Source organism: Prionailurus bengalensis, chromosome C2 (assembly GCF_016509475.1).
Source record: "Prionailurus bengalensis isolate Pbe53 chromosome C2, Fcat_Pben_1.1_paternal_pri, whole genome shotgun sequence".
Taxonomy (NCBI): Eukaryota; Metazoa; Chordata; class Mammalia; order Carnivora; family Felidae; genus Prionailurus; species Prionailurus bengalensis.
In genome coordinates this window covers 135,449,771-135,474,223 of record NC_057350.1, presented here as the reverse complement: position 1 = coordinate 135,474,223, position 24,453 = coordinate 135,449,771, and the positions used below count along the sequence as shown (strand labels likewise).

Here is a 24,453-nt window from a genome sequence, read left to right as displayed (position 1 = left end):
TTTGAGACACAGAGTGAGACAGAGCACAGGAGGGGCAGGGGTGTGGGGTCAGTACACAGAACCCAAAGCAGGCTCCAGGCTCTGAACTGTCAGCACAGAGCCCGACGTGGGGCTCGAACTCACCGACCGTGAGATCATGACCTGAGCCGAAGTCAGATGCTTAAACTGACTGAGCCACCCAGGCACCCCTCTCATCACTTTGTTTTTAAAGAAGTCTGGGATACAGTTTAAAAAAAAATTTTTTTTTTTTTTTTTGCAATATTGTCTAAATTTCATCATGGAATATGTTACTATGACTTTCTCTTTGGTTTTATCTATACCAGAGTTCCACTGTCCCTTATTTCTATTTCCTTCCCATTTCCTGGCCAGATTTGGAAATTACTTCTCTTGGACTTCCATTTTCTGATAATAACATAACTTATCCTCAGTCCCTATTTAGTGTGAATTTTTTCCCTTTTATTTGCTTATCAGATATTTGGCTTGAACTAATCTATAAACTTCTACAGTTTTAATTCTTTTTTTTTTTTTAATGTTTATTTATTTTAGAGACAGACAGAGCACAAGCAGGGCCAGGGCAAAGTGAGAGGGAGACAGAATCTGAAACAGGCTCCAGGCTCTGAGCTGTCAGCGCAGAGCCTGATGCGGGGCTTGAACTCACCATCCGTGAGATCATGTCCTGAGCCGAAGCCGGACGCTCAACTGACTGAGCCACCCAGGCGCCCCTAGAGTTTTAATTCTTAAGTTGGTTTTTCTACCTTATCTTTACTGAAGTTACTACCATTTCCTTTTTTTTCCCCCATGATAAAAGGCCCACCTTGAGCCTGTATTCTGTGATTTTTATTATTGTTTCAAAAGTAAATTTGCCTTTCCAATGATATTTGGGTTAGAATGGTATTCAAATTGCTTTCCTATCCTGATCAACACCAGGTGGCATGGGGTAAAAGAAAGCATAGAAGTGTAATGAATGGCAGGGAAGCTATTTTGAAACTTAAACCATATCATCAAAAACTGATTATTACTATTCCTAGAAAAGCTACTCACTGTACTTTTCTCCCTCTTATTTCTGATTCCTATAGAAGGTATGTTATGTCTTCTGGTTTGAAGCCTGACAAAACAATCAAATATTTGTTGTGGGAAATATATTACTATTCAGGTGTATTCATCAGCCTTTTGAGCTAGGTTCTTCTTGGTAACTCTGAACTCATGGAATTTTACCTAAATATGTTTATTTGGCCTATTTATAATTGATGAGTGAAGCGGATGGAAAGTACTGCTCCCCTAACTGCCCAGTAATGTGGGGGCAGGTATTAATCATGGTGTCTCAGAATCCTTACCTGTGACCTTCTGAGTTAGACTAGATAATCTCCAAAGACTTATTGAGCTTAAATCTTCTCTGAATAGAAGTTCTTTTTCGAACTTCTTAAATAGCGTAAACTTTTATATCTTTTAAAAAACTTTTCTGTATCTCTCTACGTTACTTATTTGGTGCTATGAAACCATCAGAATTTAGAGAACAAGTCACACTTTTCTGAAAAAGAGGGTATCGCGAAACTTCATAAATTGGCACTTTAGGATTGTAGATCGTGTGCTGTTGCGTAGATATGCTGTGTCTGCCTAATACACATTTTTAGTTGATTGGGTATTTGCTAAAAGTGGGTAATTTAAATTATCTACCTGCAATTTAATTCTTGTAGCTCTCTTGTTTTTAATCTTGCAAGTGGTTAGTATGCATTTAAATGAAACTATGAATCGGTATGTAATATAATTTACATTTTTAGTAGTTAGGTATTAAACTCTTACTATATAGTTCATAGGTATTTGTTACAAAGTGAGTTTTTAGTACTTTCTTGCACAATCACTTCAGATTGCATCAGCTACACAGAATGTGGTTGTGCCATTGTGTATGGTAAATTTCCAAAGATGAGTTAAGGGAGGGGACATGCAAAATTGGGAAGCCATATGATCTAAATCATGGGGCAGGAAGCCTTCTTTGAAGACATGGCTAGGATGGTAACTAGGCTTACTGTGGTGATCATTTCACAGTATATATAAATACTGTATCATTATGTTTTACACCTGAAACTAATATAATGTTGTATGTCAATTATGCCTCAAATTAAAAAACAAAGACAGGGCAGATTTAAGTCCTCTAATGAGGAAGAAGGGGAAATAATTTCACTTCTCAGAAGGATTAATCTGTTTTTACCTTAGTGACTAAGTTTTCCCAAGAAATTTCTCTTTAGCAATTTATTTTAACTACTTACATGTCTTTCATCCTGATTACTTTAATTTGGGATATTTGACTTCTGTCCCACAGAAGTCATTTAAAAAGTGCTTGTGTTTCTTTCCTACATCAGTGCATTTGACACCTTTCTGGAACCCCTGTGGCTTTTATGAAACAACATTCTTGCCCTGAATCTACTTCCAGGTTAAGTTTTCTCTTCTTTAGGAGCTAAGGTCACTTGCACCTAGTCACACTTCCTTGCCTGAGTAGGCACTGTCCAGAGGGGTCATCAAATTCAGATTTAGGCAGGGATGTGAGGTAATCTGGCTCCCCACCATGGGTTTGTTTTATTACTGGCATCCAAAAAAGAGGCTTCCTTTCTGCAAGAAAGAAAACCAAATATATGTGTCTGGGGACAATTGCACATCAAAGGGAATTTCAAGCAAAAGTCACACAAACGGATGAAGATAAGACAGGCTTTAATTTATTAGAAAAACTAGGACCGGAAATGAGATGCTTCACAAACCACTAGTAGAGTTAACCCAGGAACCCAGCCTGGACTGGGGAGAAAGTTGTAACTCTCACAGGGAGGCAGAAAAGGATCAGGATGAAGCATAAAACAGCTGAAGTCTCCTGGAAAAGGCAGTAAGCCATTATAATATGAAGTAAAACAACCAGTTCTGCTCTAATTTAGAGGAGGCATTAAGGAGTATTTTTCTGTCTTGATGATGCCCTGTGCCTCCATATCTTGGGTACTCTTCCTCTTCAGCCTCTTTCCTGTCCCGCTTCTGCCCTAGTTCCAAAGCCACCTAATTCACTTCTTTACCACCTGAAGTACCAGTACTCAGAGACTAATGATCACCTCTATTCCTGCACATTTACTGCTTGCCAGGCACTGTTCCTGGTGCTTTAATGTTATCTCATCGTGGTCACAAGATCAGCATTACTATCCCCACTTAATAGGTGAGGCAGTTAAGCAATCACTTACTCAAGATTATATACGTAGTAGTTATGCAACCTGAATTTGAACGCAGGCTTTTCTTCTCAGGTTTGTTATTTCTCCCCTTCACTTCATTATAATGCCCTCTTGTTCCTTCCTGTAATCTCTCCTCCTTCAAGGCTTATTCCCACTTAAAGTTACTCAGATACTGTTTTCTTTGTTACTTAAATATTCAGAAATGTAGAGTCACTCGGTTGTTTGTCTTCGTTTGTAAATTCAGCATTCAGAGCTCTTTCCGGACCTGCCCACCTCTTCTTCTGTCTTGTTGTCCTTCTCTCAGCTGGCAGTGCTTCATGGAAGTACTTTTCTTTCTCATTACGGATTACCATACTGTGCTGTACACGTGGAATACTCACTGCTTTGTGTGCCTTCATCTGTCCTTCTGATCTGCTTCTCTTTCCCACTGATAGTCCATCTTCCTCCTCTCCTGCAAATCTTTGTTCAAATCTTTTGTGCTTGAACCTATTTGACTGTTAACTCCTAGGTGATGTAATTTCTTCCCTTATATATTCATTGTGTATTATTGCTATGTATCTGTTCTTTGGAGTGTGCGGTTGTATATTCTTTCATTAAAAACAACAGTGTAGGCTCCTTTCAAGTGGATACTGTGCCCTTTTTCTGTTTGACATTACCTCAGAGCACCTGGGAGAGGTTTTGATCCAGAGAACATTTAAACAATACTGACTGACTTGTTCCATTTGAAGTCTACATTTTAATCAGACAAAACTAACAGGGTGGTCATGTATAATAATTTAAATCCTGATATTTGCATTAAAAAAAAAGATACTGATTTCTTCAAAAAGCTGATACATCCAAAATTACATTCTAGTCCTAAAAACCAAATGGGCCCAAAGGCTAGGATTCATTTTGCTTAAGAACTGTTGTATTCACTGTGTGAGGACTTGAAGCATATGGAGACATTTGAAATATTTAGGTGTTGAAAGGTATCGTTTCCCTCTGTATCATTTCTCATCCTTTGTTCCTTAACATTGTCAATCTCACCAGTGGCGTAAGTTAGTTGCATGGCAAATACACGCTTGTACTAACACATAAAGTAACCCTTGATGCCTCTTAGAGATGAGAGTTTGAGGGTATTTCTTGGAATTGTGCTAGTCAGTTTTAATCCTGTGTTTTCTTTCTTCAGGTTTCCTGAAATGCAGTTTTTCCAACAAGAAAATGTGAGAAAAATTCTTACAGATGTTCTTTTCTGTTATGCTAGAGAAAACGAGCAGTTGCTTTATAAACAGGTAATGAAAATATCGTACAGGTGGCATCCATTGACTCAAAATTTTCTATACAGCTTGACAAATGATAGAGCAATAATGTAGCCTTTATTGTATCCAAAGTTGTATCATAATAGTAAAGCAATCAGAGAGCTGCTTGTCAGCTGCATGGTGAGAAAAGTAAGCTCATTGAAGCACATATGCTTCTTCCTTATTATAAGACATTCCACCAAATTGTCTTCTGTAAGGCGTTCAATCTTTTCTTTCAACTTTTGGGAGTTTGTTTATAAACAGCACCTTTGAAGCCAATCTAGTAATAAAACTTTTCAGAATTGTATATATAAATAGTGGTTATAAATATGTGACCTGCTGTGTAAAAAATAATCAAGTGTCCTTCCAGTCTTTAAAAGTTACTGGTAATACGACTTCAGAAAGTTCCTGTAAATTTTTGGAAATTTATGATACTCTTTGTTATCCAGGTATCTGGTTCATCCCCCATTACTAAAGGACAGAAGATTGTTGGGTTATGTTTTGCTCTCACTGAAATGTGAATTAGTTACTTAATATATAAAGAAGTATCTAGGTTTGTACTTAAGCTGATGGTGTTCCAATAAAAATACACAAAGTTGGATATTTTTATGTATTCTCAAAATGTATAGTAAGTGGGAAGTCAAACCAAATTAATAAATTCTCTAGCAGTCAAAAGTTACGATGTATGTTCAACTGATAATCACTTAACTTTAGTGTAATAAAACAGAAAACACTGTATGATTAGAGCAATGTGTCTATTTAAAAATTTTTTTTAATTTTTTTTTTAATGTTTATTTTTAAGAGGGGAGAGACAGGGCACAAACAGGGGAGAGGCAGAGACAGAGGGAGACACAGAATCCGAAACAGGTTCCAGGCTCTGAGCTGTCAACACAGAGCTCGATGAGGGGCTCAAACCCACAAACTATGATGAGATGATGACCTGAGCCAGAGTCGGATGCCTAACTGACTGAGCCGCCCAGGTGCCCCTAAATATTTTTTTAAATTTATTTATTTAAGTAGTCTCTACACCCAGCGTGGGGCTGGAATTCACAACAGCGAGATCAAGTGCTGCATGCTCTTCTGACTGAGCCTGTCAGGCTCCCCTAGAACAATGTATTTAATTTGAAATAAACTTGATCAGTTTAAAGATAATAAACTAAATCATATTACAATGGTCCTAAATAATGTATTTGTTGTTATATACATAGAAGACCCAAGGGAACTAATTTTATCTTGCTTTTAATGTTAGTAATATGCCTTTATATTAATTACATGGTGATAATCAGCTTTTAGAATGGGAAATGGAAAAAATATATCTCACTTATAATGGCAACCAAAACTTGAAAGTGTCTTGAAATAAATATAGCAATGTAGGTATAAAAGCTATATGAAGAAAATTATAATATTATTGAAGGTTATAAAGCAGGGGTTGAATAAATAGAAAAGTGATAGCATGTTTGTGGATGAGAACACATCAAATAAAATGAATATTACTTCTTCCCAAATTAATATATAAATACATTAGCATTCCAATTATAATCTAAGAGATAGATGAACTTTTTAAAAACTGGACACAGTTATTTTAAATTTAGTGCACAAAAGCTTTACAGTAATTAATGGAAATAGTATAGTTTAGTGGTTAAGAGCATTGGGTGTGGGCTTATATCTGTTATTTGAATCTCAGTTCAACCAACCATTTACTAGCTACATAATCCTAGACATTTTACTTAAATTTTCTAAATCTTTCTTCTGTTAGCAGTAAGATGAGGGCATTGACTTTGTAGAGTTAAAAACACATACTGCTCACTAAGGGTTCTTGTTTGTAGTTGGGGTGGTTATTACTATTACTATCATTGTTAAATATGTTGGAGTTACCACAGAATTTAGGGGAAGGGGAGAATGGTAAAGGCATTTGGCAAAGAATGGCAATTATTCTGTAAATATTCTGTGATCAAGCCAGTATAACAACAGTGTGGGAGTCAAGAGAGATCAGTGGAATAAACTAAGAACAGGTCCAGTTACATATGGATTCTTTTTTTTTTTTTTTTTTTAGTGTGTTTATTTAGAGAGAAAGCGAGTGGGAGAGAGGGAAGGGGACAGAGAGAGAGAGAGAGAGAGAGAGAGAGAGAGAGAATCCCAAGTAACCTCCATGCTGTCAGCACAGAGCCTGATGTGGGATACAAAGTTCAAAGACCAAAAACCAATCAACCAACCAACCAACCAACCAACCAACCAACCAACCAACCAAAAAGGAGACTAGGAGAAAATAAGTATCAATGTAGGACTTTTGGAAGCAAATAACTGAAAACCTCATTCAGAATAACTTCAAGTCTAAGGATGTTATTAACACACTTTGCAAGAAGTCTAGGGGCAAAATGGTTCTGCTGCATTAGTTCAGTAGTTCAGACTCCTCATCAATGATCCAGGTTTCTTTCTGTTTTTCTGTTCTCTCCTCATTGTGTTGGCTTTTGTCAGCAAGTGTATCTCTTCATTGTGCCCTTTCTTCTTTCCAATATTTGAAAATACTGCACAGTAAAGGATCTGATGACAGTGAACCAAGTCATAATAAAATCACCCCAAGTTGTACATTTGTTTCTCATTTTTCTTTTCTTTAGTGGAAGAAAAAAGTCAACTAAGGAAGTGTTGTAATAATGAAAACAAGTTCCACAGACAAGGAACAAAACATAATAACTGCACTCAGGCATTTATGATGTATGTGGCCCACTGCATTTGTAAGGAAAACTAAACAAGAATATGGAAGATCAGATTCTGGATAATTTAGACAAAATCAATCAATTACTGAATAAGAAAGTATTATTAACCTACTCTTGGGAGTCACTTAGTAAGATTTAATTACTCCCTGTACATGTTTAAAGTCCTATAGATTCTTTACATAGAAATAATACTTTGCTAAAGAAGGACTGAATATTTAGCCAGATCAAATTTAAGAAAAAAACCTTGAGTTTCATCACAAGCTGTTAAAGCTATTATTTTGTACTAGGTGACACCCCGTTTAACATCGACCATATTGTTAATAGTTATGGGATTTTATTGAATTAATGAGACTGTTATCATGTAGTAGAATGTCTTGCTGAGTTAATTGAAACTGCAGAGATTATATAAATGGTATTAATGAACTTTGACTGCCTGATGCCTCAGCTTTAATAAAGACTGCTTGGTGGGCTAAATGAACACAGGCAGATAAAAGAACAGGTTCAATTTTGTGAGCCTACAGGCTGTTGATGAAGAAAACTTCGTTACCTTTATGTTCAACTGGCATGAGTTTGGAGTGCAGTGACTACTAACGATCCAGCAGGGATAAAGACTTTAAGCAAGCAGAAATGCTGATGGTATAGATGAAAGCAAAATACACATTTTGGGAACCAATAAGTATACTAGACAATATATTGTGTTTTATTATGCTTTGTCAAATTAGAGCATATTGAATTTATGATCATTCTTTCTAAATAGTTCTCTTTTCCTTTAAAGATGCCTATACACTTGCCAGTTGTAATTATTAATCAGGTTTTACTAGTCTAGAATTAAGAATAAAACCAACAATCTCTTCAAGTCTATTTGAGAAAATACCCCCAGTTTAGTTAGAAGTCAACAGTGAATTTGTAAAAGGTTGTCCTAATGATATTCAGGGAACTCTTAATTTCCATTATACAAAGAGCACCCTTATTGATTTGATATATGGTTTAATGTTCTCCTTTTTTTCATTTCTAATATTGTAGTTCAACTTTTACCAGTACATTGCTATATGGAGAGGTAGATATTTAATCAGCCAGTCACCATCCAGTGAATACCTTCTATGTGGTGAGCCTGTAGCAGGAGCTAGATTTTTGTATCTACACATAGATATAATTTATCACAGTTTATAATTATATAGTCATTTCTGTGCTTATTTTATTATTGTGTGTCTTGCTGTCTGGACTGCAAGCTCCATAATGGTTAGGAACTTGCCCACTTCATTTACATCTGTGTTCTCATCATTATCATAGGTAGCTAATAATTACTTAATTTTTAGAGAGAGGGAGAGAGAGAGAAAGCACAAGTGGGGGGCGGGCAGAGGAAGGGGAGAGAGAATCTTAAGCATGCTCCACACCCAGCATGGAGCTGGACTCAGGGCTCGATCTCATGACTCTGAGACCATGACCTGAGCCAAAATCAAGAGCCCAGTGCTCAACCGACGGGGCCACCCAGGCACCCCTGTTTTTGAAATATGAATTTGGAAGGTGAATGATGCATGAGCAAATGGAGACTCTGTATAGTGTCACAGAAACCAGAAGGAAGAGAAAATTTAAAGAGGGTTGGAAGATGCATTTAGGCAAAAACTCATTCTTGTTAAACCAGCCATTAGTTAGAGAATACATTGAGAGGGAAAAGACCCAATCAGAAGATCACCGCCACCATCAGCAACGACAAAAACCTAGTGAGAAACTAAGCAGTTTTACCAACTTTTGGGCTAGAAAATGTGTTGTTCTTTAAAATACCTATTTTCTTCAAGTTAATGTTAATGCAGTGCCAATAAAAATTGCAGTATTTTGTTTGGCATTTTATTTAAATGATACTTCAGCTTACCTTCTAATTAGAATAGACAAGATAATTTTGAGAAAAAGAATAGAAAATATGGCAGACTAGAATATTTTGCAGCTCAAGTCATTATAATGGTAAAGTTCTTGTCAATAATGAACAAACCAATGGAATGCCAGTAAAAGCTAAGAAAAAACAAGCTCTAGCAATTCAGTGTATGGTAAAGATGACATTTCAAAACTCTTGGGAGAAGATGGGTTATTCAAGAATTAGTTGAACTCTTGCAGAGAAAAATACCGATTTATTCTTCAGGGCAAAAATAAATACCGGATGGGTAAAGAATTAGCTGTGAAAAAGAACACTACATACTTACCTAACCTCAATATAAGGAAGGTCTTTTTAGGCATGGAAGCAAAGCAATCCATGAAGGATGATGTCTTGATTTGACAGTTTTAAAGAATACAGCTTCACTGTGACATAAGATATCATCAAGATTAGAAGACAAATGATGAATGTGGACAAGCATATGTAACAAAAATGACTACAGGTTCCTATCCTGAGTTGATAAAGAACTATAACAAATCATCAGGAAAAAGGAAACACTTCATTAGGAGAAAATGGGCAATTCATTAAATAAAAATGGTCAATAAAATTTTTGTCAGTCTCACTAGCATTTAAATAAGGTAAACCATTTGACTATGAAGTTTTAAAGGATTAAAATAAAACAAAACACTACAAGTTAGGATGTATGAAGTGGCAAATTTTATGCCCTAAAGTGAGGGAGTTCTTTCTGAAAGAGCAGCTTAATTGTGTATATATCAGAGACTTTAACAAATGTCTTTACTCACTTACCCAGAAATTCTACTTCTAGGGACTTTATCCTAAGTTAATGATCAGAAATAGGCAAAAAGATTACCATAAGGATATCTAGCATAGTTTTTAATTTCTTTTTTTTGGTCCCTGCCTGCCTGCCTGCCTGCCTTCCTTCCTTCCTTCCTTCCTTCCTTCCTTCCTTCCTTCCTTCCTCCTTGTCTTTTTCTCTTTTTTTTTTTTCCTTTTCTATAGGTACAGTAAATACAAGTACTATAGTAAGTAGCTTGTACTTTGATGATTAAATTATGGCACTTGGTGTATGGAATACTTTGAGATTATTCCAGGAGAATAAACACCTCATGATGATTTTAAAGCATACTCAGCAGCACTTAATTCCATTTTTTTCTGGATCTCTACCATGCTCTTCTAAGGGATCATCAAATAGTCATTTAAAGTTTTGTTTATTAAGGACGTGGTTAATTAAAAAGATTGAAGTGGTGTGTGGTAATTTGTCTTAATCACAAGTAACTATTCAATGTATCAGAGATTATTTTGCACAAATGTCATAAAGTCCTAATTCAAGGCTAGTGATAACTTATGAATGAACTCTGATAGAGTTCACTTTCATCTTATTTTGTGCTGACCACTAGCTTTCTAAGAATAGCCTGGTGCTTCTAGGATGTACAGAGGGTTGTGCGACTGCCCTTCCATCATGGGAAGTCTCTGCTTCCGCCAGTGAAACTCTTCTCTTTGCTTCCATATTTTATTTTTATTTCCTATAAAGGTGGTGTTTTGTCTAATTTTTTTAAATAAAAGATCATCCATAATTATTAAGCAAAAGGAAAGTGATAATTTACTCACTTTAAGAGGCAGAAAAGAATATAGTCTACTTTTAACTTGTTAAATATGTTTTCTGATGCTTAAGGGGGGAAAAACATTTCATTTAAAAGGCAAATTATTTACCTTTTCCACAATAAAGGATAAATAATGAATTTTTAGAGATAGCTACGTAATTAATATGCTTTTTTGTTTCTGTGCCTATTCGTGTAATTCATGGGTAACACCAATATAAGGAAAAAGAAAATACAATTGGTGAACTCACTAAATAAGTTGAACAGTAACCTTATAGTTGAAGTAGACAGGAAAGAAATTATGGTCGTTTTCAGATTAAACATGTTGAAAATCATACTTCGAAAACTTTGTTTGCTGTCATACCTGCTAGAGATTGTTTCTTTTATTATCCAGCATTTCCAGCTAGCTGACTTCAGCTCTTCCTAAATCTACAGACATCCTAATTTTGAGCCATTATGTAATGAAAACACTGGATATAATTTCTTTAGGTCTACAGTTCTCAGTTGCCCTTCTTACTGCAGATCTTTACACTGTAGCTCATGATTATAATTTGCATAAATGAAATTCATATTTATGAGTACAGATCCTGAAGCAACTGACAGGTGCAAGGTTGTCTGCCATGCCAATTTATTGTTTGTTGTGTCATTTAAACGAGAACTGTTCTCCATGTTTTAAAGGAGAAGAATTTGTGCTGTGGTTGAATTGGAATCAAATTCTAAAAGTAAATAAAATCTCATTTTGTAGCTTTTCATTTTATGCATTTCTCTAAAATATGGAAATGTTGGCAGTAAGGATCAGTTGAAGAAGCGTTTCACTGAGCCTATTCTGTCCACTGGTGGACCCTCAGCATCTTCCCCCTCTCATTTGTCTTGCTCTTACGTTTCAGGGCATGCACGAGCTCTTAGCACCTATAGTCTTTATCCTCCACTGTGACCACCAAGCTTTTCTTCATGCCAGTGAGTCTGCCCAACCAAGGCAAGTTTTTATATGAGCTCCATCTGTTTTTTAAGCCTTGCGGTAATCATTTTAACCTCAGAATCTTTTACGTTGAAGGTACTTTTATAAATTGTAAACATTTGGTTGTGTTTCATGTGGCTGATTATTAATTCCACTTAGTACTTGTAGTCCTATGGGCTATGGGCAAATTTGTAATTGTAATAGTATTTTCAAGTCACAGATCTGTGCCACAGGAAGACATTTAAGTAGCGGATCAAGAAGAAGAAATTTTGGTGTAATGGCAAAGTGCTATTGATTAACAGTATTCATATGTACCATCCTCTAATGAACCATTCTTTCATTACAAGCTTCACAAGCTTTAACTTGATCTGAGATCCTTTCTCCTCACCAGATTTGACTGAGTTCAGGTCATAAATAGGAGACCAGTACTCCAAAGAACCCCAGTCTATAAATAAACAAAAATGGTTTGTCATGTTTTTGAGATACATTAATGTATTCTTTCTAGCAAATAACTTTAGTAATTGTATTTAACCTGGGCTAATTGTTAGAATTTGTTTTCTAACTTTAAATGCCCTAACTGATGGCCCAGAGAAGTAGCCAGGAAGTATCTTGGGAATGGAAGCTGTGAGATTATAAACTTTTGTCAGAAGGATTCCATAGGCTGACCCATCCATATGCAGAACAGAAAAAATTAACACATAACATCTTATGTGTTTATCTATATGATTTCTATTAATTAAATATAGCCATCCATTTTGCTCACCATAAATTAGAGTCTTTGTTAAATTAACTTTTGTTTACTGTATTATAGATTAGTATTTTCTAGTTCATTTTGAGTTTCTCTAATTTTACTGAGTTTATTGGATCTGACTAGAGCACTTGTATCTTAATTACCCTTTATTCAGTTATTCTAAAGTATGATATGGATGAAGTTAGTATTGTGATCCTATTTTCATGCCAGTTTTTATCTTTTTCAAAATGTGTACATACATCATACTCCACAGGAAAGTATAGATGATTGAAAATTACTTTTAAATAATTTGGACATGCTGCTTTAGCAGTTTCAAGCCATTGAAAGGTAAAAGCAACACTAAAATTTGAAAGAGGTACTGTCACTGATTAATGGGTATCAAAATATAATAAAAATAGAAGCCGTTAAAAGAACAAAATGTTTTCATATGGTATATTTGACCAGTAAGTAAATATTTGTTTTGTTTTGTTTTGTTTTGTTTTGTTTTGTTTTGTTTTAGAAAAACAAAATAGATTGTGAAGTAACCAATTTATTCTAGATCAGACACATTCAAGGAATATATTGTCACATTTTGTATTTTTTATTTGTAGCAATTAGGTATTTCATTGTGGTGCAGACAAGGTACCTAGTTTGTTTTTGATCTTTCTAGAAAGAGAAGATTTCACTTGTTAATGGAATTGATTTTTTTATTTAGAAAGGATGATTTTTTTTCATATACACATTATATGAAAGTTGGCTTATGAGTATAGAATAAGGTAACCTCTGCAGCATCCCCTTCTATTAAAAACATTATACATTTTGATTATTTGTATTGCTTTTTCAAGTGAGGAGATGAAAACTCTCTTGAACCCTGAGTATCTGGAACATGATGCCTAGTAAGTACAAAAGCTTTCTATTACGTTACTTTTTTACCCCATTTCTACTTTAATAAGGGTCTAACATTGACACTGTATTATTTTTCTAATTTTTAGTGCAATGTTCTCACAACTTATGGAAACTGCTGAACCTTGGTTTTCTACTTTTGAGCATGATGGTCAAAAGGTAAATATTATAGTACAGATATTTTCAATATATTTGGGGGGGAAACAAATGATTTCAGTAAGTAGCAGCATCTAATCAGAGAAGCAAAGCCATTATTACTACTATAAAAAACCAAAAATTTAAAAATACTTACAGAATAAGATTGAATTGGGGATCTAACCCATGTTGCTAGTAATATTGGCAGATGTACAATGGTAGTATAAGAAATTGCACATAAATAGAAAATTTATTTTATATATATATGTATTATCCATGCAATAGATCTTCTTTAAAAATTATTGTAAATTTTAAATGAAGTGCATTTATCTACTTGATCTGTTGTTATCCTAGTGAGTTGATAGACAGACATGTTGTTACTGAAGTGCATAGCTTAACTTTGTACCAGATAGGTTGTCTTATTTTTACTAATGCATCACTATTGAATTTATACATTTAGCATCAATACCATTTATCCTTACTCTCTCTTATTCTTTTTAACTATAAATTTTATTGTGTGATGCAACTGATATACCATAACATTATCCTTTTTAAAGTGTACAATTTAGTAGTTTAGAATATTCACAGGATTGTGCAAATGCCCTTACTATGTAATTTGAAAGTATTTTCATCACCATAGAAGGAAATCCCATACCCATTAGCATACTCTGCATTCTCCTACTCCCCGGGGTCTCTGGCATCACTGATATACTTTCACTTTCTATGAACTTGCCTATTCTGGACATTTCATGTAAATGGAACCATATCACATGTGGCGTCTTGTGATTGATTCCTTTCACTAACGTAAAGTTTTCAGTGTTCGTTTATGTTGTAGCACGCATCAGTACTTCATTCCTTTTCATGGCTGAGTAATATTTCACTATGTGAATATACCACATTTTGTTTATCCATACATCAGTTGATGGACATTTGGGTTCTTTCCCTTTCTGGCTATTAGAATAATGTCACTATGAACATTTGTGTATAAACTTTGTGTCAACACATGTTTTCAGTGCTCTTGGCATTCTTCTGGGAATAGAATTGCTGAGTTAACTGACATTTTAAGTAAACATATATGCTAACTTAGATCATTATGGTGTTTTCATGGTTATTACATGGTATCGGAAAAATTGCCAGTTATGCTGGCAAGGGATGTCATTAAGAGTTTTTGGTAAATTTTTTTCTATATGATTCATTTGCTTTATGTTGGTGTGATTGTTTGCATTCTGGTCAGAAACCATATATTTTTCTGCCACTTTATTCCATCTTTTAAAAACTGAAATGGATAACTAATGCTTTTTATGCCTTTGGTCTAGATCAGGGCAGACTACTGCCTGTAGGCCAATTTGGTCTGCCATCTGTTTTTATACAGCTTGGGAGTTAAGCATGACTTTTACATTATTAAATGGTTGGAAACTATCAAAAGAAGAATAATATTTTGTGACATATGAAAATTATATGGAATTCAAATTTCCATGTCCATAAAAAAAGTTTTACTGGGATACATCCATGCCTGTTGGTTTCCATAGTGTCTATGGCCGCTTGCTCATTACAACTGCTCATTACAGAGTTGAGTAGTTGCAACACAGACTGTAACCTCTAAAGCCTAAAATACTTGCTGTCTGGCCTGTACAGAGAAAATTTGCCGACCTTCAGCCTAGGTGATAAAGGCTTTCTTCAGCAATATGTCAACATTTTACATTCTGTCAGGATTATAAGAGGTGAAACTTGTAAGCATATTTGATAAACTACTGTGTTTTAGAACAGTGTATTTATTCTTGTCAGGTGATTTGATGAAGTCACAGACTCATGTGAAAAATCAAAATTTTGAACAAAAAGTATTTTAATACATTTAGATATAAGCATCCTGATCATGCAGGGGTCAATTGTATTTTATAACTGTTTCACAGTATCTGCGAAACTGAATGATAAAAATGTGAGCATTACCACTTTTCAGTTTCACCCATTCATGCTGATATCACTGAGTCAAGTTCATGAAATGGCTAAGACAACACAAAAAAGGATATCCATTTTATCAAGGAACATATAGATGTGACCTCTGAAGATTTACATTAATTACTTGCATATATCGATAATATATTCCTAGAAAGCACATCTAATAAATCCGTTCTTCGTCCTCCCCTTTTTATTCTATGTCTTGACCCTGTCACCTTTTTAAAAAGAAGTTTGAGCTTCATACACTTCTCTCTCTTTCAGTTCTTCTCTGCTCTGTATGCTGCCTAGGTTAGCAGACATACTTTCCTTAAGACTTTCTTGATGAAGAAAGCAGTGTGTTGGTTTATATAATGGTGTAAAATTATCTCGCTGAATCCCTGTAACTGGCACTGACCTGTAGACTGCATTTTGAGTACCACTTAATAAATGGTTAAAGATTGCTGGTTTTGTTGATACTTGTAGCTGACCCATTTGATTAGATCTGTGAAATGCAAATGGCATTTTTTATTCTAAATCCTGAAGGTAAGGGATATCTAATATTAACTATTTTCTCTTTTGATTTCACTGTTACATAAGCTGTTTATCATTTAAGTGATCATGAGCATTACTTGTGAGTTTCTTGAATTTAAGAAATGTTGTTGTAAGTATTAGCACAGGGGACATGTTTTCAAACTACAGTTTATATACACCAGTAGTTCTTAGGCTACTCATGAGTCTCTACTAAGCATTTGAAAAATGGGCTGCATATACTATTGATTTAGTGACAACTCATTCTGTTCAACCTGGAAATTGATTACATGCTTTCATTAAGTTAAACATTTTTACCAGGTTAATTTAGGATCTGTTCTCTCCAAAGCCAGTGATTGTATCTCTACAGAAGTATGTTTATTTAAGACCCTTACAAAATGGCTAGATGTAGTGATCTGTTTCTCATGTGACTGACAGAAACCCTGCCTGAGCTCATTGCCTCCACCTGACACAGTATGGTATTCAGCCACACGAGGTTCTTCATTAAAGAAAAGCTACATGACTAAAATGAGTGAAATGTTGAATTGTTCTTTTTTTTTTTTTTTTGGTAGAAAGAGAAAGTGTGCATGTGTGTGCACACACGCGAGTGGGGGAAGGGCAGAGGGACAGGCTCCATGCTGGGCATGATCTCCTTCTCCAAGGGCTCTACTCTGGGCTCGATCTCATGACCGTAAGATCATGACCTGAGATGAAATCAAGAGTCGAAGGCTTAACCTACTGAGCCACCCACATGCCTGACTTCTTCATTTTTAAAGGAAAGTTGGCTTCAGGGAAACACTATCTTTTGAATGTGAATGGTGTCTTACAATTAACATGAATTCCACCCCCCAGATTATTTCAATTTAGTATCAGGAAAAATGTTAGCAAGAATTATAATTTTTTTGAAAATTATAGCACCCTATCCTCTGAAGAGAATACTCAATAATATAAAATGAGACAAAGGTGTCTTGGTTGTGTTATTTTTATAATAAATGACCACAATATAGAGGTATCTTTTTCTCCTGTCTATACGAATTAACAGAAACTAATTGAGCCATAAAAATCGGTATGGTCTTATATCCCTAAATGCACTTTAGGAAGTACAAAGGACTACATTTCTTTTTAAGACTTGAAATGATCCTGGAAAGACAGATGGAACCTCTTCCAGGAAATTTTTCTTTCTGCTAACACATGCCCCTCCTCCTCTGTACTTTGTACCAGCCTGATTAGTGATTGCTCCTATGTGGAATTCTAAGTTTTTTTTGTTAGTCTTCCTCTTCCCTACCCCTTCAAGGGCAAGAGCTTTACCTTCTTTATTTTTGTGCCGCTGAATTTGGTCCAGTGATGAAAAGATGATGTTCCTTTTAGAGATCTCACAGTTTAGGAGGCAGAGAAGTAGAAATGGATACTGTATGTAGTAGTAAAGAAGATGATGAAATAGAACCTGACACTTGAGCCAAATCTTTAAATACACTGGGGAGCTTCTCTGTGGGAACACTAGAGAAGGGATATTTCAGGTAAAAGAATGGCATCCCCAGGATCTCTGGAAGCACAGTGAGAGTAGAGGTTGGCCAGATAATGAAAGGCCTCATAGACCTGGCTCAAGAATATGCCTTTTGTTTTTTGCTTTTGTTTTCTTTTCCTGAAGAGCTATTTAAAAAGTTTTCAGAAGGGGAATTTGGCATACTCCAATATCTTTTTTAGATGGATTACCAGACATTTTGGAAGATAGATTTAAAAGCAGACCAGGGCACTTGGATGGCTCAGTTGGTTAAGCATCCGACTTTGGCTCAGATCATGAACTCATGGTTTGTGGGTTTGCGCCCCACATCAGACTCTGCACTGACAACTTAGAGCCTAGAGCCTACTTTGGATTCCCTCTTTCTCTCTGTCTCTGTCTCTGTCTCTCTCTCTCTCTCTCTCTGTCTCTCTCTCTCTCTCTCTCTCTGCCCCTCCCCCACTTGCGCTCTTCTTTCTCAGAAATAAACATTTAAAAAAAAATAAATAAAAGCAGACCAAATTAGGGGCAGTGAGACCAGTTAGGAGGAAAGAAATGGTGAGGACCCCAAATCAGGTTATAATAGTCAAGCTGTAGAAGAGAAGACATAGTAAAAGTGTCTTAAGTTGTTCTGAGGAGATAAAATTGGCAAAGCAGGTGTTCTTAGTGGAGGATGGTTTGAGGTGGGTACGGCGAAAGGATGAACATATTTTTGAGCAGAAGATGATAAACTCGGTTGTGGGCCTCCTGAATTAGAGACCCTTTTGCAACCTAAGATTCCTTGCCAACATGCGAATGTATGGGAGAGAACCCAAGAGGCTTCTAAGTTATGAATACAGATTTAGAAGTCTTTGGAAAAACGGGTATTGGTTGAAGCACTGTGTATGAGTGAGATCAGTCAGGGAATCACATGCAAGTAGAGAATCAAACTAAGACCAGATCTGTATGAAAAAGCAGAGTTGCAAAGCAGAAACAAAAGTTTGAGCTAGAGAAATAGAATGAGGATGAGTGGTAAGCAGGTAGTCACAAGAGAATGATGCTGTAAATCCCAAGATTGGAGAGAGATAGAAATTGAGGGCTCAGCATAAGAAAGGGTCACACATAATAGGGAAAATCATCAGACTGGGGATAGTTGAAGTTTCCATGAAAGAATTAGAAAGGGTATAGACTTATCTTTCTTAACTTGGGCTTTGGAATGGGAGGAAGGAAAGTTGTAGTCAGCTACGTAGTTGTTGTTTTTTTGTTTTGTTATGTTTTTTTGTTTTTAGCTCAGCTACACTCTTGGTCTGGAGAGTTTAAAACTCTTCCTACTCAACTATTTAATTAATCAAAGGGCAGTTAGAAAATATCTTCTTTTCTACTACTAGTTTCCTTTTTTTCCTGACTTTTTTATAGTTTTGAGAGCTCAAAGTAAAGCAGTTTTCATTTGCTGTTTTTCATGTTTAAATTTTATGCCACAAGAAATACCTTTTCATCAGAGTATTCCACTTAGGTACGATGGCTGATTAGACAGATTGGCTGTAGACAAGTAGATTAGCAGCCGCTGTAGCGAAAATTATCTTGAAAAATATTTAATTTAATAATTTAATATTTAATGTCACCAGAGAAACTGGTCAAGGGAAGACAGGTAGAAAATATTTTAGAAGGCATTTCCTGGCCTTTACATTATGTGCACAATTCATCTGTATGACGATCAGCATATGATTCCACAGTTTAAGCATTTGTCATGAGATGATTGTCATGAGTTTTTGGTTCTTATTTAAGCTTCCATAGGTGAGTACATTCAAGAATGATGTTTATACATTTGCTCATTTCATATTGAAATAACACATGCTCCATTTTTTTCTGTTTGTAGGGAAAAGAAACACTGATGACTCCCATCCCCTTTGCTAGACCACAGGATTTAGGGCCAACGATCGCTATTGTTACTAAAGTCAACCAGATCCAGGATCATCTACTGAAGAAGCATGATATTGAGCTTTATATGCACTTGAACAGACTAGAAATCGCACCACAGATATATGGGTTGTAAGTACTAAAGTTTACGTTTCAGCTGTATCTAACTATGACTTAGGGTGGTTTCTGTATGTCTCAGATTCATAGAGGTAAGAGCTGGAATTATTCCAGCTCCGCTTCATTTCCTATGTCTATTGTGTCCTATGTGCCAGACCCTGTGCTCATTACTTTCACAGATGATATTTCACCAAATATTCCCATTAACCTTGTCAATTTAGTGTCATATGAGGTCAGAAACTTAAGGCTTACACTGTGTTTATGCATATTAAATAATGAGGTCATAATTCAGATCCAGGAAGGATTGGCTCCATAATCTGCAGAGCCCAGTGTAAAATAAAAATGAATAATACCCCCCTTAAAAAAAATTAGTAAGAATTTCAGGATGGCAACAACAGATCATTAAACCAAGCATTCTAAGAAGGGCAGAGTCACACAGGTCATACACACATGAAGCCAGCCCCAAACCCAGCCAGTCCAGCAGTCTAACCATGTGTTTTCCATTTTATTGGGAATTGCATTTGTAGAAGTGAGCTCAGTGTTCCTCAGGGTGAACACAATATGGTAATCATCTTCAGCCATGTAACTTTTGTAACATGCTATCGCAGAAGAATAGGGAGCCAAGTGCTCCTCAGAGACGTGTGTTATGTTTGTATGTGTGTTTATTCAGTGGCTTAATAAGATGAGTAGGAAAATTAGAAAGATTGCAGTTCTAATAAATATAAATTTGTGTAGTGCTGCAACATTGAAACAATAAAACATTCATATCTAGTGCTGGACAGTTCCTTGGTAGATATTTTCTGCAATTCCCATCTCTCAATTAGGTAGAACTTGGAAAATAGAGACAATATTATTAAGATGTACCTAGTAGATGCTCAGTAAATATGAATTTGTTATTTGAATTACAAAGAATTTCAAAAAATCGAAGGTTTAAGACCAGAGCAGAGTCTGTTTATTTAGCCCAAAGAAATATCAGTGGATGTTTTCTTTATGTTCTCATGTTACATACAGTCTTTCACTGATAATAACTCTGCTATCTATCATCTCTGGAAACCCTGAACTGTGATTAAAGATGTCTGCTTTTTGTTTAAATGGTGCTTATTTTCATTTCTGTGACTTAAACCTAAACTTGTGACTCAAGTTTAAGTCTCAGCATTGAGAGCAGCTCCATCATTCCCATGAGAAATGAGAAAGTTGAGGGTAACATGCATATTGGGCAGTACTGTAAGTTATTAGTGAATCATCATTTACACTTAAAAGTCTGGCTAATGTGTTTGTGATTGTAGACATAAAAATGTATTTTAAAATAGCTGGTGGCAAGGTCAGGAGTTAAATTCTATATTCCTCTCCACTGTGCACTCAAGTGGTTTATTCAGATCCCAAAGCCTATTTTACACCCTCAAAAATTGTTTACTAAAGTCTAGATATTGGTCTTAAATATTGGGGAAAGAATTTAATGTTGGACATACTTATCATTTCTTTGAAATGCTTTATTGTTTATTAACTTTTCGAGATGGTGCTTTATATTGCAGTGGTGGGTGGCATGGGCTTGGGTAAGATGATTTATAAACCATTATGTTCCAGTTTCCTTTTCAGACATTAGTTTCCATCAGCTTTCTCGTCATCATAATGATTCCTAGAGCTTCTTTGACATCTGACCAGCACCCTCCCAATAAAATTCCATGATCCATGACATAATCATTCTTAGTCCTTTCAACTTTATTTTTTAGCAGTAACCATAGCTGACTCATTTATCCCATTATTTTAGTCATAGAATCTCATCTGCATTAACTGAAAATGTACATATTTTTTTAAACTTCGATGAAGTCACTCGTTCTCTTAATTGGTCTCTACTGCATTTTATAGTGCAAGGAGTTTATCTGTTCACTTCATTTATTAAATTTGATTGTATTATTTCTATTTGTGGGACACATGTAGTTCAATTTTCCTTTGTCTTTATGCTACTTTCAGTTGTACTACTCATCTGTATATTTCCTGTTGATTACTGTTAGCATCTTTGGGGCCAAGGAAAAATAAGAGTATAGTATGCAATAGCATTTAGAAGCACAGACTTTGAAATGAAACAGATCTGTTAACCGTTTTGATCCTTGGTTTCTTTGTTTGTGAAATGGATATTGAAAATAATGGTACTTACTTCATCGGGTGTCTATGAGAATTAAATTATAATATACAGAAATCATAGTGCTGAATGTGTAGTAGGCATTCAGTATCATTCAGTATATGTTGGCAGTCCTTCTATTACCATTACCTGTCATTACCATTCCCCAGTTAGGATGTCATGGCTCTGTGAGTATGATGTTCTGCGTGTTTCATGAACCTTTCCACCTCTGGCTTTCTATGTTTTCTTCACCAAAGCATATGAATAGCTTCTACTTAGGTGGAAACTTAACAGCTGTCCTTCAGACCAGTGCTTCTAAAGAGCCAGTATAGAGCTGAGGAGTAAACTTCTAGAAACAGATTATAGCAATTTAGCAAAATAATTTTGTGTCCCTAAGGCTAAAAGAATATTGTAGGTTTGTACTTCAGGGAAATGAATTGACATAGTTTGTTTTGTTTTATGTCATAAAAGTAATATTAATCTAAGTAATTGTTGATGCTACTGTCCATTCCTGTTGAAATCAAGCTGGTAATTTAGGCTGACATTCAGTATTCATGCTTAAAAACAATTAGTTGACACTTTGAGTACATTATCCTCAAGTTACAAACACAAAATAATCAATTTTCAGTTAATAAAAACTGTTCTTCTTTAAGATATCAGAATTCATAATAGGCATCATCTAAAATGTGCTTTTGCTTGCCTTTTTTTTTTTAATTTTAATTTTTATTTTTTAATGTTTATTTATTTATTGAGAGAAAGGGAGAAAGAGAGAGAGAAAGAGAGTGTGTACGCATGCATGCATGAGGGAGGGTCAGAGAGAGAGAGAATTTGAAGCTCAATCCAAATCTGCCAGCACAGAGAAGGATGCAGGGCTCAGTCCCATGAAACATGAGATCATGACCTGATCCAAAATCAAGAGTCTGATGTTCAACCGACTGAGCCACCCAGGTGCCCCAGAATTTTGATTTTCAAACAAGTATTTTCTTGTATACCAAAATGTTTTAACAAAATTAGAAAATGATATGATAAAAATGCCAAAATGAATGTATCAATGGGAAATGTTATCAGTATTAACAATTTGCATAGAATGGGGAATAAATCATATATATGTGAGAATTTAAGTCTGCTTTATAATATGGTTATAATTATCATTAAGAGATGTTGTAGTTACTCCATTTTTAGAAATAGTTTAGTTCTGTTTTTTGTAAGAGAATATATGTGGAAGTCTCCTGATGTGGCAGATGAGCCATATACAAACATACTTATTGTATTTTGCTAATAAATTTATTTAACAAAATTAGAATTAATAATTAGTATAAAAACATTAATTGTACTAACATTGGCTAAAGTCATCTTGAAATGTGCGAATTAAATACCCATGAGATCTTGAATATTATATAATAATTTGCTTACTAGTGCTATTATTTTATGTACTTAAGTACATTATCCCCTGGATAATTGTAGCTGGTTTTTGTGTTACAAAATGTTAAATCAATCAACTTACTGTTTAGTTAAACAAAGCTAATTTTAAGTTAAATGTGATATTATAAAATGATATTTCCTAGAAGTAATTTACACTGTTTTTCATTAACTTTATGAATTATTACTCCTGTTGCACTTTGATCAAAGTTTCTCTTGCTTTAATGCAAATCATTAACATTTTGAATTGTCTTTTGTTTGCCAGTTATTGATGGGTATCAGACTTTTAAAATTTTAGTTCTGTAGGGGCCTGTCAGTGCATGCTGATTAACATCCAAAGCAAATATTGACTACATTATTTCCAGCTTTCCAAGGTAATTTCTAAGGGTTGCTTTTTTTGGCATCTTCATTTTTAGTATGACAATAGGGATGTGCTGTGATTTCATCACATAGGGGTTATTTTTGTGCAAAAGCCTCTAAAGTACCAGTGTTAAGGTTCCATTCCCAAGTATGTGCTTGTTTGAGTCCAAAAGACTCTTAATCACAGATTCAAGTATAAAGACTGAATACCATTTTCACTTAATACCATAATACTATTTTATAGAGAGACCAAAAATTGAAGTTTAAAAATAACAATTTTTGCTAGGCCAGAGTGTGTTTTATTATCACCCTTTAATATATTGAATCTGTATATTTTCAACTACATTTTATACTCTGATATAAATAGAATACATAATAAGCATCTGTGGGATATGCAATTAATGTCACTTTTGAGGAAAGACCCTCATAACACACTTGGGCTTTGGCATTCTTAAATTATGAGCTCTTTACAACACTCATGGGATAAATTTCATATCTCCCAAATGTTTAGTATACATCTTCCATTTCCCTTACTTCCTGTTTTCTGGATTAGCAGTTGTTTTGCTATGGTGGTTTATAGTGATTTAATTGGGGAGGTTCTTGGTTACTAATTAATAATCTGTTAAATTTTGTGATATAATTTTTAAATATTTATATCAGTATATTCTAACACATATCACAGTGTAATTATGTATGACTACTAAGTTTTTTAAATCTATATTTGAAGTGTAAACATATAGTAAAAAATACAATTCTTAGTCATCAAAGTCAGTATAATTACCTTAAAAATTCTGTCTCTCAACAAATAGCTTTCTATTCTAAACACAGCTAATGACTGAAATATTCTTTCTTTTCAGTGAGTGTTGTGTTATGTCATACATTAAATGTAAAAAACATAATGATGGACTAAAAGGTGAAGATCCAGTGATACCTTATCTCATACCACTGAATATTCCCCCAGAATTACCTCTTTGGGAAAAAAAAATGGTTTTTTCTTCTTCTATATGAAGAATCATCATGCTTAAAAATTGTGGAGGAGAATAATACATTATTTGAAATAATGGTTAATAATTGTTAACATTTATTGTTTTCTGTGGGCTAGGCATTGTACTAGAGACTTTACATAATTATTTTACTTATTTTCACAACACCTTGGAATGGGTACTATTATCCCCATT

General features: G+C 34.9%; 1 protein-coding gene across 11 annotated transcripts in view; it reads left to right on the top strand.

The window, feature by feature from the left end:
- TBC1D5 (TBC1 domain family member 5) overlaps positions 1-24,453 on the top strand; it is a 548,599-nt gene that overhangs the window by 318,671 nt on the left and 205,475 nt on the right. For all 11 annotated transcript variants that reach the window (XM_043595489.1, XM_043595488.1, XM_043595478.1 and 8 more), the window contains 5 exons: positions 4,369-4,471; positions 11,565-11,653; positions 13,211-13,261; positions 13,358-13,427; positions 19,220-19,392. In XM_043595489.1, coding sequence (XP_043451424.1) covers positions 4,369-4,471; positions 11,565-11,653; positions 13,211-13,261; positions 13,358-13,427; positions 19,220-19,392 — 486 coding nt within the window. The remainder of the gene's footprint in view (positions 1-4,368; positions 4,472-11,564; positions 11,654-13,210; positions 13,262-13,357; positions 13,428-19,219; positions 19,393-24,453) is intronic.